Source organism: Chanodichthys erythropterus, chromosome 14 (assembly GCF_024489055.1).
Source record: "Chanodichthys erythropterus isolate Z2021 chromosome 14, ASM2448905v1, whole genome shotgun sequence".
NCBI lineage: Eukaryota > Metazoa > Chordata > Actinopteri > Cypriniformes > Xenocyprididae > Chanodichthys > Chanodichthys erythropterus.
This window is the reverse complement of record NC_090234.1, coordinates 41817163-41836925: the sequence shown is the minus strand read 5'-3', so window position 1 is coordinate 41836925 and position 19763 is coordinate 41817163. Positions and strand designations below refer to the sequence as shown.

The 19763-nt window shown below is 40.1% G+C and overlaps 1 protein-coding gene across 3 annotated transcripts in view; it reads right to left on the bottom strand.

The window, feature by feature from the left end:
* The window catches only part of col4a2 (collagen, type IV, alpha 2), a 141692-nt gene that overhangs the window by 33006 nt on the left and 88923 nt on the right, over window positions 1-19763 (bottom strand). For all 3 annotated transcript variants that reach the window (XM_067408623.1, XM_067408624.1, XM_067408625.1), the window contains one exon: window positions 485-619. In XM_067408623.1, coding sequence (XP_067264724.1) covers window positions 485-619 — 135 coding nt within the window. The remainder of the gene's footprint in view (window positions 1-484; window positions 620-19763) is intronic.

The window sequence follows — 19763 nt, the reverse complement described above, 5'->3', positions numbered from 1 at the left end:
TGCATAAAAGTTTTGTGAAAATGATCAAAAAAGCTGGCAATGGCTGGCAAACTTAAAAAAAAATAAATAAAAATGCTGGCAAGGAAAGAGCTAAAACAAATTATTTCTGTAACTCTTAAAATAATTATTAAGTGTTATTTATTAATCAAAACTAAGAGGGTAAGTTGAGAACTACCACTAAAATGTTATTCTTTAAACATTATTTCTGTAAAATGGGTGTTTATGAATACTTATGTCTGACATAATTATTTAAGTCAATTTGCCTTCATTTGCCTTCATAAATCATTCATATTACCATGGTGAATGAATGGAGAGTAACAGCTTCTGTATGACCAATTAGAAACATACAAACAAGAAAAGCAATAGTCGTGCGTGAATGTTGGAGAGAGTGAAAAGGCAGCTACTATAGTCTAAAGCTACTGTATTTTAAAATAATAAGTCCTTCCATAACAGCAGAAGTAGAGAGCAGGACAAAGAAACTCACCACACTTCCTTTTAGACCCATAGTGCCTCCTTTGCCATGGTCTCCCTTCTCTCCTTTAGGGCCCTGGAGACCAGGGTCACCCTGTCGTCCGTTAGGGCCTGTGGGGCCCTGGGGACCAAGGGGTCCAGGCGATCCCTGCAGTTCACATATAGAGGTAACCAAATTAGTTTAAATTACATATAGAAGATAAAAGTAGGTAAATTTATAGTGAGCTATCATGAGGATTTAGAACATAAAATATACAAGTTATATCATAAAAAACAGTAATGTGGACACATTATTTGCACTCACAAAGATGTTGCTCACATGCATTAAACAGTAGTATGGAATGTTGCATACTACTAATTAAAATGTATTTTTGCATATTGCATTTCTTTTCACATAATTTTTTAATAGTTCACAGTATACAGTGTAAACTGCACACTTCTTAGTATGCACACTGCATCAATTTGGAACACAAACCAGGCATTTTTTACATTTCAAAACATGCCCACTAGATGGCAAACTCTGCTAACACATTGCTCTACAGCGCCACCCAGTGCTCTCAACACCACATGCTGTTTTTAGTTTAATATATTTGTTGTTCACTAACTTGATCCGAATTTATTCAGGAGCTGAAACATACTTTAGTCAAACTGTACTTCATAAAACATTTGCCTGATGTACTTATAACCATATTATAAACAAATAAATAATAATACTAATAATAAATCCTTTGTACATGCTGTACTTTAATAGAACTGTGATATTAGATGTGTGATTTGTAGTCATCCCTCTTATCTGCAGATCTTTCTACTTCAAATTTAAAAGTACACTGCAAATGCAATTAATGTTGATCAAATTATATCTTTTTTTCAGTGCAGTTTTAATGAAAAAAGGACAATGAAACAATATTGTGTTTGTGTTCATGTCTAGAGATTTGTGTGGGTAAGAGCTTAAATCCAGTGAACAAATCGTGTTCTACTCTGATGGGAAAGAATGATACACAGACGCCCTGCTGTCTCATGCACACTTAAACCCCCTGACCCTAATCCACAGTCAGCCAACTGATCTGAGACCCTGTTAAGAGTGAAGGAGGAGAACATCAAGGATGCACTCTGTCTGATCAAAGACAATACTATGTACTGGATGTCATTCAAACAAAGCACATCCACATCAACAGAGCATCAAACAACATTCCAGATTAGTAGTGGCATCTGGGTAGTGTGATGATTATTTGAGAAAGAGACTTGATGAAGCCACTGATTGAGCTTTGCATGGTAAGTATGGAGGTCTAAGATAGTCTACAGTGAACACAAAGTCATTTATCCACCCTTCGCTAAAGCTCTGTATTCACTCTTAAAAATAAAGGTTCTATAAGGGCTTTAGTTATAGGACAGTGGTTGGCAATAGGCAGCCTGCGGGCCAAAACTGGCCCACCAGCAATAATATCTGGTCCGTGCCTGTGGCCAGATTATTTTGATAGCGGCTGGTTCTGAAATAGAGCTTTGTCTCGTGGTGCCATCTAATATTATCACCGTGTTTACACCAGACGTGACTTTTTTTGTGCCGCGCTACAACAGCTAAAAGCTGTCTACTCTGAACTCGACAAACTAACCGTTGCAAAGCACTTGGACTATGTCAGAAATAGAACGTGGAATCTGTTTACTGTCGGGAATTTGTTGTGTTGTGTCGCATTGTATCCAGTGTAGACAATATCACTGATTATAATGGGTTCTAGCAAGGTGGTCTGTGTTGCAATTTGGTGAATGAAGATACTTACCAGGTTATGTGTCACTACTCTGCTTTATTAATTTATCGAGTGTAAAACACAAACACCGCCACACAAATGTGGCTTTTTTAATTGACTGTCCTACAGGATTTAACACAGAGTAACAGCTCACTACCAGTTACAAAAGACACTAACAGTTTGTCACAGGCAATTCTAGTTACATTTTTCATCAATTAATTTCATTCATCATTTGACTATGTTCATGGCCCACCAACTAGTGGCAAAAAATTTTTTTTGGTCTGATGTCAAACTTAATTGCTGACCCCTGTTATAGGAACTCAGTTATAGGAACTAGCCACCAGGGCGGTCCCCCGCGAATGTAATGTGCCACTAGGGTCATTTTATTGGTTGCATTCGCAAAGCAAGTAGGAACTTTGATGTGACATAAGCAGGTCAACAGTGACGTAATTTAAGCGCCATTCAACAACATCAACGACTCAATAGCATAGAGGTTGAGAAGAACTTGGACTTACCCATTTACTACCATAGTAGGAAAAATAAATACTATGGTAGTAAATGGGGGGGGGGGGGGGGGTTGGGATCTGTTTGGTTACTGACATTCTGCCAAATATCTTCCTTTGTGTTCAGCAGAACAAAGAAATGCATACAGGTTTGGAACTACTTGAGGGTGAGTAAATGATGACAGAATTTTCATTTTTGGGTGAACTATTCCTTTAATAGAGGAACTTTCAAGTCTTGGGGAAATTTTCCAGGACCTGCCGCCCACCTGTCCTCCCATAAATCACACCTATTTTGACAGATAATGAGAAGAGGTTCAAAAGTGATTAACTAAAAACAAAAAAAAGGTGCCAGATTACAGCCAAGAAAAACTTGTAGTTTTAGGTTTGAAGAGGGCAGGCCACAACATAGAGGTCCTCATCAGTCAAACAAAGATAAGCCATGTTCGTGAGGTGTTCTGTGACTCTGGAAGTCAAGTACTATGCTACCTGACCTCATTGATAAGGCCTGGCTACTGTTTAAGCAGAGCAAGTTGTTACAGATCCCGTGTTCCCCTGGACTCTATTTCCCAAGATCCTTCTGTTCTCCACACCTGCACTCACTTCCCTCGTCAGCTCCTCATCGTCACTCATCACCTGCACCTGGACTCTATTGTCAGCACTCCCCATATATTGCACTCACTCCCTTCACTCCTCGTCCGTTCTCTGTTTGTGTTAGTGTTTGTATGGTGTTCTCTGCCTTCGTTTATATTAAAGTATTGAATGTATTGTGGAAATCCGTATCTGCCTCATCTCTACACCAGCAAACGTAACAGAAGAACGGACCTAAACCGACCGGATTTCCACAGTCAAGAAATATGGAGACACTCCCCGGCTCCCTGGCTACCGCTCCTCCAACGCCTCTCACTCACCTTTCTGCTGGCGATCGCCTCATCGGGCTTCTTCAGGTTGGTCGTTCACTGGAGAGGTATGTGGAGGAGTTCGTTGAGCTGGCTTATCTGACTGACTGGCCCGATGCTAATTTAATCGCCCTGTTTTTGGACGGTCTGGATGACAACACTCTCCGTCTCCATGAACCTGATTATCGTCTCTCCTTAAGTGAAACTATCAATTTTATTTTGTTTTTGAATAATTCCAAATTCTATGTGGATGAGTGTTGGTCTCCAGTCCGTCCAGAAACACGGTCGGCTGGGCCAGTTAGTCAGCCTCCGTATTCCTCCGCTTACCCCTCCAGTGAACGTCCTTCCTGCCCCACGTTGGATCCAGACTCTCCTGCTGGGTCCGGAAAGCGGAAGAGGAGGAAAAAACCTGCTCCAGGGCCCGCTCCAGTGTCTCCAGAGCCCGCTCCAGTGTCTCCAGAGCCCGCTCCAGTATCTCCAGAGCCCGCTCCAGTATCTCCAGAGCCCGCTCCAGTATCTCCAGAGCCCGCTCCAGTATCTCAAGAGCCAGCTCCAGTCCCCACAGAGCCAGCTCCAGTGCCTGTGGGGATTTTAATTGTATTTGAGGGGATGAAATGGCCCTCAACCCCAGTCTCCGCCGAGCCAAGTTCTCCAGCCTCCGCCGCCGAGCCAAGTTCTCCAGCCTCCGCCGCCGAGCCAAGTTCTCCAGCCTCCGCCGCCGAGCCAAGTTCTCCAGCCTCCGCCGCCGAGCCAAGTTCTCCAGCCTCCGCCGCCGAGCCAAGTTCTCCAGCCTCCGCCGCCGAGCCAAGTTCTCCAGCCTCCGCCGCCGAGCCAAGTTCTCCAGCCTCCGCCGCCGAGCCAAGTTCTCCAGCCTCCGCCGCCGAGCCAAGTTCTCCAGCCGCCGCCGCCGAGCCAAGTTCTCCAGCCGCCGCCGCCGAGCCTGCCGCTCCAGCCGCTCCAGCCGCCGCCGCCGAGCCTGCCGCTCCTGCCGCTCCAGCCGCTCCAGCCGCCGCCGCCGAGCCTGCCGCTCCTGCCGCCCCAGCCGCCGAGCCTGCCGCTCCTGCCGCTCCAGCCGCCGCCGCCGAGCCTGCCGCTCCTGCCGCTCCAGCCGCCGCCGCCGAGCCTGCCGCTCCTGCCGCTCCAGCCGCCGCCGCCGAGCCTGCCGCTCCAGCCGCCGCCGCCGAGCCTGCCGCTCCAGCCGCCGCCGCCGAGCCTGCCGCTCCAGCCGCCGCCGCCGAGCCTGCCGCTCCTGCCGCTCCTGCCACCACCGAGCCCTTTGTTATGAACTTTGTAAGGACTGTGTTCCCTCCCGGCCTCCCTCTCCCGCCTCCCATGTGTTTCTTCACTGAACCTTCACCTCAAGCCCCCTCGCCCAGATCTCCACCTCGGACCTCTGGGCGATTACCTTCACCCCGGCTCCAACCTCCCTCTGCTCCACCGTTGTCCATCAGTCCACCAGCTTCACCAGTATCCATCCTGCCTCCACTCACACCTTGTTCACTCGTCGGCCTGCCCTCCCCTCTGGACTACACTCCTCCGTCTCCGCTCCGTCACTCCGTCCCTCAGTTCCAGTTGGCCTCCTCACTCCCCCCGGTGTTCGTTTTGTTGGCTGTCCTCCTGCTTCCACTGCGGCCTTCTGGAGCCCCGGCTGCGCTTCGGTCGGCGGAGCCTACAGTTCGGCCATCACCCGCCGGTCCCTCACCGCCGCCTGGGCTCAACGCCTCGAAGGCTTCGGCCCCTGACCCTGCATGACTGCCCTCGGCCCCTGACCCGCCATGACTGCCCTCGGCCCCTGACCCGCCATGGCTGCCCACGGCTCCTGACCCGCCATGGCTGCCCACGGCTCCTGACCCGCCATGGCTGCCCACGGCTCCTGACCCGCCATGGCTTTTGAGCCTGCCCTGGAGACCTCCACTCCAGTCTACTCCTCCCCCTGCTCCGGTTTGAGGTCTCCAGGGCGCCCGCCCCCCTCCCGGTTGTTACATCTACGGCGCGAGGACGCGCCTACCGGGAGGGGGAGGTACTGTTACAGATCCCGTGTTCCCCTGGACTCTATTTCCCAAGATCCTTCTGTTCTCCACACCTGCACTCCCTTCCCTCGTCAGCTCCTCATCGTCACTCATCACCTGCACCTGGACTCTATTGTCAGCACTCCCCATATATTGCACTCACTCCCTTCACTCCTCGTCCGTTCTCTGTTTATGTTAGTGTTTGTATGGTGTTCTCTGCCTTCGTTTATATTAAAGTATTGAATGTATTGTGGAAATCCGTATCTGCCTCATCTCTACACCAGCAAACGTAACACAAGTATGAAGCTATGCTTTTTTTGCAGTAGGTACTGTTTGTCCTTTAAAGTGGTAAGTGAAATTGCAGACACCTTTTCTCAGAAAAGGTTTCAAGTAAATATAAATGTTCTCTGATTAGTTGTGTGCCAGTGATTCTGTCTCTGTGTTAAAGTCACCATGAAATCAAAAATGACAATTCCTGTTTTATGGAATATTGCACTATTTATTTTAAATGATATATCAGTGTATACCCTTTCGAAATAGATTGCCAAAGCGAACTTTCTGGAAAAGTTCGCTACGGTTGGTAAACACTTTTGTACTGCTTTTCTTAAGCTTGATTTTTTTTTTTCTTTTTTTCTCAATGTTGTGAAATGAAAACGGTTTCTCAATGAAAACGGTGCTTTCAGCAGTGTGGATGCAGCGTTGTATATTTGCTAAAAGTATACCGCTGGTCATGTAGTTCGAACTTCTTTTTACCTCTGAGCAAAGACTGAAAAAGAACTTTGCGTGAGTATATCGGGGCCTTAAGGGTGCTGATGTGTCGGGGACAGCAACTTCAGATGTTGGCACTCAAGAAAATACTGTCTTGGCTGAATATGAAGTGTGACAACTGTGAGAACTGAATTGATATTTATGAACCTAAATTTATCTGCTACAGTAACAGCAGTAGTGAGGTTGGGGTTGGGGGGCACTTTGCTAATGTAGTTGATATTTCCCATGGTGGAAAAAACAAGTGGTTCCAGAAACATAAGACATCTCTCAGGAAATTAGATATAATATATGACAAACAATTCATTTAAAAAAAAAAAAAAAAACTCAAGGGAGCATTTTAAAAACATTTCTTAACTCTTAACTTATTACCATGGAAATGGGGCATGAGGAATGTTTTAATACCATGGAAAAAGAACTTGACTGATAGACCAACTAAAATAGATTTTGTTGAATGTCTACTGAGCCTAAAATGAAAAGACCAACATTAAATGACACAATAAATGTAACAAATGGGTCATGTTTATACAGGCTAAAATGTTTGTTGGACCTGAAATGTAAAATGTAATTGGACACGATTCACAGGCTGTAGAATTTGAAATAATAAACAAGTAATTGTTTTAATGATAGCCGTTTTAATGACTCAAGCTGAATGAACTACACAAGTTTGTTTCAAATGATCATGTTCTTCATCATGATTTCCCTGCTGAAAAATCCAGCATAAACAGCACAAATTCCATGTCTGTCCAGGCTAGATTATGCTGGTTAGAGCTGGTCTAGATGGTGGACCAGCATAGTCATGCTATTCTTACTGCCTTGCAGTGAGATTTTGGCTAAAGAGGAAAGTAACTCAGAAGAGTATTCTCCAAACAATGCACTACAAGTCCTTACAGATATATAGCCCATAGAGATTTAAGTAGCTTATTATTTAGCAGTTTTATTATCCAGCAAATCCCTTCTTTCTCAAGAGCCACATTTACTCACACTTTTCTGCCAAATATATTATATACATCCCCAAAATACATAATGTCCTACTCTCCACAGCACGGTAGCAACATCCTAACAATCACCCTAAAACCCTTTGCAAATACATAGCAACAAACTAGCAATGACCCAGGAAATCATATCGCTGTTGTTTTTTAAAGTAAATATAAACATCCCGCGTAATGCCTTCCAGTGCAGGTTTTCACCCCTACGTGTCCTTGATATGCTTTGTGCGGACACATTATCTGTTGATAGTTTTTAGCAAAATAAAGCATTAACGTATCTGGCTTAGTCTATCTGCAAGTCACAGTCATTGAAAATATAACAAAGTTTACTAAGATAACATTTCACCATGGCCACAGCCTAGCTGTATTTTTTCTTCTTTTTCAGAAAAAGCTTTGCATTTGTGCCCACATGCAAAGCCTTTAAGGTATAACAGATCAAATACATGAGATTTTGTTATTTCCTGGGCCGTCAACAGCAACCAGGTCAATTCCCTGCTGGCCATCAAACGCCCTATCCCCTACTATGTGTCTTCCTGATTACTTGACCCATTTTCTGTTCTGCTAAACAGGGGAAATCCAACCTGCTGTGCCCATTAAAACCAGAAGACTTACATAAATATAGTAATATAGTAATATCTTTCACTAGTGGTCTCTCTTAGGCTGGTGTTCTATATAGAACCCTAAGGTTCTTGACTCAATTTTAAAGAACACTTAAAACATGTAAAACTTTTCAGAGCTGTTTATTCCATAAAAAAAATTTACATTTAAATTTAAATGAAAACAAAATGAATTAAAGAAATAAAACTAAATCCATAAAATGATCCCATGATGGGAACCCCTAAATAATTCTTTATATGAAGCGTCTGACAGAACCCTTTAAGGTTCTAGAACTTTTACTTTAAAGGGTTTGGGCTGCATTTTTCTCCCTTATGGCAGAACATAACATTTTTTAAACAGTATTTCTAAAACTTGTATCTTTATTTCTTTATTCTGACAGTAACACGCAAAAGTTTGGTTGGTAAGTTGTTTTTTAAGAAATTTATACTTTTGCAGCAAGGATGCATTAAATTGATCACAAGTTACAGTAAAGACAAAATGTTACGAAACATATCTATTTCAAATACATTGTGTTCCTTTGAACTTTCTTTTCATCAAAATAAAGTCATTTTAAATGTATATTTCTCAACATTACTGTTTATTTATTTATTTATTTATTTATTTTTACCAAAGCCTTGGTGAGCATATGAGGCTTCTTTCAAAAATAATAAAAAAAATCTTACCAACCTTATTAAACTTTTAAATGGTAATGCATACATCATGAGGCCTGGGCAGTAATGGAACTGGCAACAATCTTTATAAGCTGTACATTTGGTGAAATGAGCCAGTAATGATGATAGACAAGCATGTGCACTGGCAATCTGCAGTACTTAAATCTGAGATGAATTTCTGGCACACTATACAGCAAATGCACTCAGATGAAAAGGTTCTTGGCCCAAGTCCTATCAATCGTAGATTAGCGTGAAAGCGTACAAGTGTGTGTTTGTGTAGCCGTAACCTTCCATGCACCTGCATAAACGCAGTCAGATGAAGCCAATGTCTCTGATTAACTCTACAAAGGTAGATTTAGGGTATGTAAAACTTTTTTTTTTTTTTTTTTTTTTTTTTGTTCACCATCATCTGGCACTGCTTTAAGATCAAACGTCCTTCAGCCTTCTGATCACGTTACTCAGTACTTATTTCTGTCCTGTCCCATCCTACCAATGCAGATGCTAATGAGGAGTGAGTGGCCCAACTTAGATCTGACAATACACAAAAAATATGAGTTGATGTGAATAATTTCTGTTTAGTGAGTAAATGATGTCAAAATCTTCATTTTTGGGTGAATCATCGAGTTAATAAACATATTCACCCTTGTGTCATTCTTAATTCCAAACTTTTTGTTATTTTTGATATTTACCATGTTCTTTTTGTTTGTTTGATTTTTGTTTTTCATGATGACAAAATATAAAAGAATATCCTGGCCAGTCTTTTCCATATAATGAAAGTGAATGGGGACTTTTTGGGGACAAAATGTCAAAAAGGTGCCATAGAATCATAAACATGGTCTATGTGCACTATAATCCAAATCTACTTAAACCTTACAATACCACTGTGTGCTGAACAAACAAACTCAAATTTAACTCGGTTTTGACATCCAACCTGGCATGGCACAACTAAAGGTACCACATTTAAGTGAATTTTCAGTGAATAATGACTGTCTATCTTCACACAACTTCAACTATTATATGGCTTCAGAAGACTTTACAGTGCACAGTGACAGGTCAAGTCTCCATTCACTTCCATTATATGTAAAAGCTAAACAGATTATTCTTCAACATTTCAGTTTGTGTTGCACAGAATAAATAAATTCAGTTTGAAGTGTCAGGAGGGAGGGTAAATAAATTTGACAGAAAATATATTTTTATTTTTTATTTTTGGTGAGATATTCCTTTAAAGTTCAACTATGTGTAAAGACGGAAGACAAGAGTCAGAAATAGGGAAGAGGAGAGTGCAGCTGAATGGCCCTTAATGTATTTAGAAAAATACAAACAGACATGCCCCTAAGTGTACATTTGTGTGCGGAGGAAATGAGCAATTAGCCATTAGTCACTGACAGCCCCTGGGTGTGCCAGGTGAGAGTGAAACTCTCCCAGGGTTCTCCAGTTCAGAGTGGAGACGTAAAACCTATAGGTCATTTCCTGTTTCTCTCACCCTCTGCTTCTGCCTCACACCATCACTTCCTCTCCGCATAAATCTCCTGTCTTTTGTTTTGTCATTCCTTTCATTTCACTGCATGTCTCTCCAAGATAAATTAGTTTAAATTCTGTTATTTAATCTGCTGACTCTGTCGGGCTTAACAAAATTCAATCCTTCTTGAACTTTCCATGTTTCCCATCTTCCAATGCAAACCCCCCATGTCTTCACTGAGTGTAACAGTGATGCCACAATTTGAAGGGTTAAGGGTCTCCTCACCTCCTCCATTACCTCATCACCCAACAATCTGCAGGAAAAAACAGGAGGCGCGGAAGAGATGAGGAGATGGGATAGCAGTAAATTAAGAGGCAGTCTTTTAAGTTAATGTTTGTGTTTGCAACTAAGCAAGATGCATAGAAGGATAATACTGGCTGAAAAAATGCACTGTATGTTTGAATGCATAGTTGAATCCTTGAACCTTGAGCTATCAGAAACTATATTTTCTGGTGTTCATTCACTGCATGAAGGCAGAATATTCAAGTACTAATATAAACTGTACTGATCTTTTGTTTGTATAACTTATTTAAAAACAAAAAAACAAAAAACAAACTTATCGGTATAAAAAAAATCAATTTCATGGTATTTATCTGAAAACAAGATTTGATAGGGGAAGTACATAGGTAATATGATCTCCTCAAACAACTCAGAGCTTTCATCTTTGATTGTTATAGCCTCTGTTATGAATGATGCACTGTAGTTAGTACAACATTGTGGTAAATGTGGGCAACGCAAGAGAGGAAACAGCTGGACCCAGTGGTGAAGAACATGTGAGCCATCCCTCATAATGCCCTGGGCCTTTCTTCTGGTCCGCTCTTCATAGTATGAAATATGAAACTGGACTTCATAGGCTAACTACAGTGAATTTAGAGCAGATGTTTAAAATGGTCTGGAGATAAATGATGTTGTTGGTTGTAAGAGTAATGTCAAATAGCAGACAATGGAGAAAAAACATGTATTGTACTACCTTTAGTTTGTTTGCTGTTTTTTTTTTTTTTAAGAAATTAATAGTTTTATTCAGTCTGGTTGCATTAAAGGGTTAGTTCACCCAAAAATGAAAATTCTGTCATTAATTACTCACCCTCATATCGTTCCACACCCATAAGACCTTCATTTGTCTTCATAACACAAAATAAGATATTTTTGATCAAATCCGATGGCTCAGTGAGGCCTGCATTGCCAGCAAAATAATTAATACTTTTAAATCCCCAGAAAGCCACTAAAGACATATATTTAAAACAGTTCAAGTGACTACAGTGGTTCAACATTAATGTTATGAAGTGACGAGAATACTTTTTGTGCACCAAAAAAACAAAATAATGACTTTATTCCACAATGTCTAGTGATGGGCAATTTCAAAACACTGCTTCATGAAGCTTCGAAGCTTTACGAATCTTTTGTTTCGAATCAGTGGTTCAGTGTGTGTATCAAACTGCCGAAGTCATATAAACCATTGAAATTTCTAAATGTTTCAAAACACTTATGACATAACAAAGCCTCGTTTACTGAATTACGTGACTTTGGCAGTTTGATATGCGCTCCAAACCACTGATTCGAAACAAAAGATTCGTAAAGCTTTGAAGCTTCATGAAGCAGTGAAATCACCCATCACTAAATATTATTGAATAAAGTTGTTATCTTCATTAACATTAAGGTTGAACCACTGTAGTCACATGGACTGTTTAAATATGATTTTAGTAGCCTTCTGGGCATCTTAAAGTGTTAATTATCTTGCTGTCAATGCAGAGCCATCAGATTTTATCAAAAATATCTTTAATTTGTATTCTGAAGATGAACAAAGGTCTTACGGGATTGGAAGGGTGAGGAATTTTCATTTTTGGGTGAACTAACCCTTTAAATTGATCAAAAGTGACAGTAAAGACATGTACAGTATAATGTTACAAAAGATTTATATTTCAAATAAATGCTGTTCTTGTTCCTGAAATTCATTTGATAATAATGATGTTTCTTGAGCACCAAATCAGAATGATTTCTGAAGGATCATGTGACACTGAAGACTGAAGGAGTAATGATGCTGTAAATTTAGCTTTGCCATCACAGGAATATATTTTGAAATATTTTAAAACAGAAAATAGTTTTTGAAATTGTGTTAATTTTTCCTAATTACTGTTTTTACTGTATTTTTGTTCAAGTAAATGTAGCATTGCAGAGGTGAGCAATGCGCATCGCATAAGGTCATGTGTTTTTGAATCAGCTACAAACAGTAGCTCTACTCAGAGAGGTTGACTCAGGAAACAGGAAGCACTCTGGAGAGTAAAAGCAGGAAGCTCATCATCACTACAAACTACTGTAGGAATGCAGGTTCAGGAAGGTCTCAGAAAAAAAAATTCCACTGAAAGTGTCAGAAATTACCAGATATCTGAAGGAATAGTTCACAAAAAAAAAAAAAAAAAAAAAAAAAAATCCTGTCATCATTTATTCACCCTTATTCACTCTTCACTGGAACACAAAACGAGAATGTTTGAAGAAAATTTCAAGAATTTCTTTAGTGGATTTTTTTCCCACAAGTTTTCGAAACACATTCCAACCCATAAGAGGATGAGAATTTCTCAGCAATCCATGATAATTTCAATGTCCTCACCCACTTGATTGTGTAATATTATGTTTCTAAGGCAGAATTCCAAGCAGTAGTAAGTAGATCCAGTCCTGGATCAAATTAGTCACAAGAGCTCTCAGAGGCCACAACACTGCTGTGGGAAACGAACAAAGTGAACAGTGCATTGCCTTGACCCATATAATTCTATTGAAAGTAATACAGCCAGCATGGAGACAGAAATAGCGCCTAGCTTATATTAAACCTATAACATTCCATCACTCACTACAGATATGGATGAGTAACTGCTAGCAGGCTAATGCATTTTAGATGTTTTTAAACTAAGAACATGTGCGTTAGACAAGGATGATATGACTCATCTATCCTGATTACAATAAAAGTGAATGAGAAGACGGCACTCCAGGTGTCTATACTTGCCCTATTTGTTTTCACACAGTCTCTGGCAGGACCAGAACAAAATTAACTGCAAAAATAATATACTACCCATAATGAGATTACATGTGATATCATCATCATGTGCTAACGTGAATCACTCGAGCAGGTGCAAAGGGTCTCATAGCGCTGGGTTGGGTCTGTAATGTTCCCTCTAATATATATATATATTTTTTTTCTTAGCAGAAATACTTCTACTGGGAAACTGGACCTTCGGACAACTGAGCAGAAATACCTCATGTCAGGGTTGCCAAGCTTGGTTGCCTGGCTATAGTGATATTTTGATGACATGGGCTGAATCATTGACACACCACTATTGTGAGTTATAAGGATCCAGGAATTCATTTTTAACTTGTCTTATTTGAAAATTAGCCAAATATTCCCCAAAGTTGAACTAGATGCACTTTTTAGAAACTGTTCATATTAAAGAAATCATTCACCCAAAAATGAAAATTCTCTCATCATTTACGCACCCCCATTTCATCCCCAATGTATATGACTTTCTTTCTTCGGATATGGATGGGTGCCACTCGGTTGACGCATGAAAAACCACATGGTAATTCGTACATCCCTGGTAAACAAATCAATGTCTTCTGAAGTGAAACTAAGAAAATTACTAATATTTTTAACCTTTTTAACTATAAAACATTGGTTCCGGTCTACTGTAATACAAGCATTCATGAAGGACGTTGTGACACGTGACACAAGTGCATTGTGAAGTTCACATGAAAAGTAACGCCACTTCTCATGTGAACTTCACAACACACTAGCATCACATGTGTCTCATTAATTCACTGGGGTTGTATTGATTACCAATATGATCACTGTGTGTGTTTTTTCAAGTGTCAACCAAACAGCACCCATTCACCTTTAATAAAAAAGTGTGTATATCTGATGGAAGAAAGTCATATATATATATATACATGGCATGAGGCTGACTAAATGATGAGAGAATTTTAATTTTGGGTGAACCATCCCTTTAAATGTTCTATATGCTAGTTATCTAGCTAGCTAATATTACATGTCCACTCAATACATTTGTTTATTTTCTCCTTTATTGCCACTTTATTAAGATCCCAATAATACTGTTAATATAGCTACAAGCAGCAATTATCAGAGTTTGGAGGCCTTAAACAAAAGGTATTATGTTTCATTTAGCAAGCATGTAACCACTTAGATCATAGATGGGAAACACCATTTACAGCCAATACAGGCAATGTTTTTTTAACATGGTTTAAATATGGTTTAAATGGTTTTTAAAGCTTTTTAACAGTTATACCTCCACCTATGGTCAGATCTCTGTAAAAGTGTGCATGATCGTTTAGAATCATATGTCGAATATGCTCACCTATTTTCGTAAAGTTTTGAGTTTCTGTTTAGGAGTTATAAGCTTTTGCGTGCACTTGGCCATGCCTATTTTTATTGACCCTGTTATAGCTACCCAAAGGGTAAAGTTAAACTTTTTTTAATAGTTATTGACCTAGAGAGTACAGAGAATTGTGCTGCACTGATTTGATTGAGGTTGAGCAAACCTAGGACTAGTTTGGAAAAATAGTTTTTTTACATAATCGTGAATATTTAAAAAAAATATTTGATTGACAGCAGTGGTTCTTGAGGCAAAGTTGTTTGGCATGAGGAGATCTATCAAATGATATGAGTATTGTGTGCATGTGTGAAACACCACATCATTACAGAAGCATACAACTCATTAACACCACCTAGTGGCCAATTTCTTTCAAAATTCTTGAAAATGCTCACAGAGTTTCATTCCGATCGGCCTCTGTTTACCTTGTCTGATAGCTGCTCAAACTTCATTGGTTGCCGTTCTCATTCCATTCACAAGTTATGGCCATTTTAGTAAAAGTGGCTCCGCCCACTTCAAACATTTTTTTTTTTTCTTTTTTTTTGATAATTATTGACACTCAGACTCCAGAGAATCTTGCTGCACTGCTTTGGTTCTGATCAGGCCAAAAACCTAGGACTAGTTCGCAAAGGTAAGTTTTTCAAAAAATCCCAAATACCCAAATATTTTATGACAACTGAATCCGCATTTCATGCATCATGCATTTTGTCTGTCTTGAGCCAAGGATTTCAATAATATAAGACACTTGAGCCTACGCCTAACGGTTTAGAAGTTAATGTATTAGCGATGTTACCAGCCCTCAAAGTTTCAAGTCTCTACAACTTACGGTTTGGTCTGCCCAATAATTTTTAGGGGAGAATGCTGATCCTTAGAAATTTTAACAATTACAATAGGGTTTTGGTGCTACGAGCTTGAATCCCTAAATATAACTTGTGTAAAATGTATGATGCATGAAAAAATGCATGCACGTTTTGAAGTTGTAACTATATGTTGGTTCAGTTATAAATAGTTATGCCAAACTGATGTGAAATGGAAATATGTGCGAAATTGTAATGCAAGTTATGCACTGTGGAAAGCATCACTCAACTGTATTAAACACACTCTTGTTGGCACCTGATGTGGTGAGTAGATCAAATAAAACACAAATTTGAAGGTCAAGACAAACTGGGTTATGCTAATTTCTTAATATGATTTGTTCTGTTTTTTGTGGCAATTTTTAAACGTGTCTTTTTATCGTACAAATGTGTTTTCACTTCTATAAGTGAAGTTACTGAGAGAGATCCTTCAAGCATCAGAGCACATATTCAACTAATCCACAACAAAATTATCACTTGCCTGGCCTGGTAAAATTCACCAGCCAAATAGAACATTTCTCTGCCACAAACACATGTTCTCCATGTTTCTTCATGTTCTCCGTCTGGCTATTGGCAGCTAGATATGAAGTAGTCACTTTTCAGAGTGCAGAAATAAACTGGTGCAGAATCTTGAGGAGTCCAATAAAGAATATTTTGTGCTGGACCATGTCCTATAAGCAGATTTAGTGATTTATTTAGCGTTGTTTTGTAATTTGGCATGAAATTTCATTGGGTGGCATGACAGTGTGAGAAAGAGCTTAAAAGCATGTCTCACACTAAATGCTTGAGAATTAGCAATTCTTCTCATGTAACCTAGTACGGTGCTTACACAGATCTTCACTAGAATATTTAAGCTTGATGCTTGATTTTGTTAGTTTCTTTGACGGTTTTATTTTCTACAGTAACTAAAAACATAACAATACTAACATTATACCAAATGTAATACTGGTATTTAAAAGAATATTTCACACCCTGTCATAATTTACTAGCCTTCATGTCATTCCAAACACATGATTTTCAATAAAGTGCTTCACACTCCAGTTTAACAGGTGGTGGAAATGTCTACCTTGCTTCTGTTTTAATGCCAGTTAGCCAAAGGTGCTTTTCTGACCCATACTGGACTGGAGCTTTTTTTTTTTTTTTTTTTTTTTTTTTGCTGACACTCTTGTGTGCTTTATTAAGTTTTAAAAATTGAGTTGTACGGCCATTTTTAGAATTAATTTTTGTGTTCCACAGATAAAAAAGAAGGTCATACAGGTTTGGACTGACATGAAGGTGAGTAAATGATGACAGAATGTTCATTATTGATTGAAATATTTGTTTATATTGGCTTTGAATTGCTGTTATTTTCCTATCAAGTTGTCAAACTTGAGTAAAGCTAGGATGCAGGGTCAGAAAAACTGATAAACTTGTCTCACAAATATAATCTACACTGTTTAAATGATTTACAGTCATCCATCTCTTTTTAAAACACTTTTTCTACACAATTTGAGTCTGTCTTTTGCACAGAAGCCTGTCTTCTTTTCACAGAAGCAGTATCAGAGATTGCATGGCTGGACACACTCCCAGCTTAGAGGTAGAGCTGCTGAGTACTTCTCACCAACCCTCACTGTTTCCCATCATTAGGAACGTCAAGTGACTGTGAATGTATTTATGAAAGAGGGAGGCTGATGACAGGAGACTTGGCATTTGCAAGATGCAAATCCTTTTGTGTGCATTACACAATTACTATATAATGACTTGGGACTGTTGTTTAAATTTCTATTCATTTGTTTGACATCTCAGTTAGTCTTGTGCCATTTGGATACTAAGCGCAGATGTGAGATACCAAATACAGAATAACGTCACTGGTGATGTGCAGATCCATACAAAGTAAACAGTGAGCGGGTCATGTAATGTGAAGCATGCTAGTGATGTCATGACAGTGAGGAGACATCTAACTGACACAACAAATCAGATTCAATACTTTGGTTAGACATTTTGGCTGAGGGTAGAACATATTTCAGCATGATCAAAGGGTAGAGAAAATAAATTTCATGAAGATGTGAACCTGAGAGTGACCTCAGCCGGCTGTGTAGCGAGGTACCTACCCAGATCTCTGCCCAGACACTGTCTTTGGCTTTAAAAGGTAAATGTGAGCTTCATTCTCTCAACTTCCCCTAATGGGTGCCAGTAAACACAAAGACACAAAAACAGACTGGGCAAGAGAGAGCTGGTGAAAAAGAGTGTGAGGAAGTCCAGACCTCCATGTGCATCTATGTGTGTACTGTTAATGCCATGCCAACAACTGTACAGAATTAAGGCCGGAACACACAAAGCCGACGCCAACGAACTAGCGGCGGCGAAAGCAGACTGCGGGGTTGGCTCACGTCGGCAGCGTCAGTTTCCAAAGTTGGCCTGACACACCAAACCAACGCTAAACAGCCAACGGCCAAGTAGCATGTCCGTTCTGCACCTGCGCAGGATGAAATGCCTTTCCGTACCAGTAGGTGGCAGTAGCTGAACAGCCAATCAGGGGTGCGTCTCCTGAACAACGATGTAACTCGCTGCTTCACTATCATAGTACGATGTATCGTTGAACAAATCAACTAGCTAGTCACGACTGTTTCCCGAAACCGTATTGTCGCAAAACTGTCGTTCAACCACGTTTGTGAATGACGTCATGCAGGTGGTGGAGAATTTCTGCTATAAATTACTTGCATGGCTTTAGAGGACTAATTCTCATTTTCCTCAGATATTTTGCTTTATTTCCAGATTTAATCTAATGCTTGTTCTGACGTACTACAGCACGTACGCACATGCGCACTCTTCAAAAACGATGCTTTAAATCTCTTGACAAACTAAAATATATAAATGACATTTGTATATATTCGAAATAAAAGATATACATTGTACTTAATGTCAGCTTGCTTATTTTGATCAATATAATGATTTATTAAGTCCACATGTCATAAAAACAGGAAACTATGCTTCTAACCACAGCTCGAGAGCTGTCGCTCCAACCACACAAGTTTGCGATGCAGTTTGCGAATGTTAGTTTGAACGATGGTTTCGGGAAACACCAAATCATTGAACTATGTAAGTAACGACGGAACTTGCGATGTTAGTTGGCTAACGATGCTTTTGGGATACGCACCCCAGAATGATCAGATGGCCCGAAGGACCAACAAGCTCCGACGGCGATTCAACATTTCGAATCGGCCGAAAAAAGCCGTCGAGGACCAACTTCAGCCGATGGTGCAGAACACACTGAGAAAACTTAGTCGGCCGACAAAGAAAAACTGCCCGACGGCCGACCATTGGCTTGGTGTGTTCCTGCCTTTACACACACACACACACATATACAGTGATGCCGGGTCTAAAAAATGGTCAATTAAAACTCTGTATTCCCACGGCTTTATGAATTCACAGTGCACTGAATGTTTTACATTTACATATTTTGCTGATGCGGTTTATGTGTATTTAGAGGGTCAGTCTAGTATTAGAACAGAATGAACAGAAATGGAAAGCATCCCTGCTATTAATGTCAATCGTGCCAAAAGACCATAAACTGAAATCTGGTCTGAATGCTTAATCTCCATTGGGAGCATTCAGGAAAGCCCTTTAACACAAATGATGGGAAATAAGGCAACAAAGTGACTTTTACCCTCTAATACGCAAACAGATAAACATTCTTAATACCAGAACGTGCAGGTCAGTGTGCTTGGATGATGGGAAAATCCTCCTTGGATCTGATTCCAATTGAGTCTCTCTGGAGCTTTAGGCCAAAGGTTACGGGTCAAAGGTAGTGTCCTGAATGCTCACAGATTGAACTGAACCTTGTGCCTCATGTTCTCATTCAACTTTTGCCACAGAATGTACACGTGCCACAGAATACTACTCATAGACATTTATTAGGACATTTATCACATTTTGGTTAATTTCCTTTTTTTAATATATATATAAACTAGGGCTGGGACAATAAATTGATTATCAATTCGCAACACAATCGCGTTTCTCTCTCAAATCAATTCTGAGCTTAGTTTTTAACAGCAAATGGCACTACATGCTTTAGAAACATTCACACACTCTGCTTGATTCAAGTTCCTTTACACACACACACACTTGTCATTCATAAAGTTTGAAAAGTTTGAGTGAATTGTGTGAATTACAAGGGTATGTGCAGTGTTTGCATTAATCTTGCATCATAAAAGCATTCTGAGCTGAGGTGCAAGTATAGTTAATTAAATTTTACTTCAGCAGTCTTCTTTGTGAGTATTTGAGTGTAAAAAGTAGCCTAGAGCACCAAAAACTAAGGCTCAGAATTAATTCAACAGAGAAAAAAATCAGGATCGATCCAGATTCTTTGGATTGCGAATCAAGAATCAATGTATT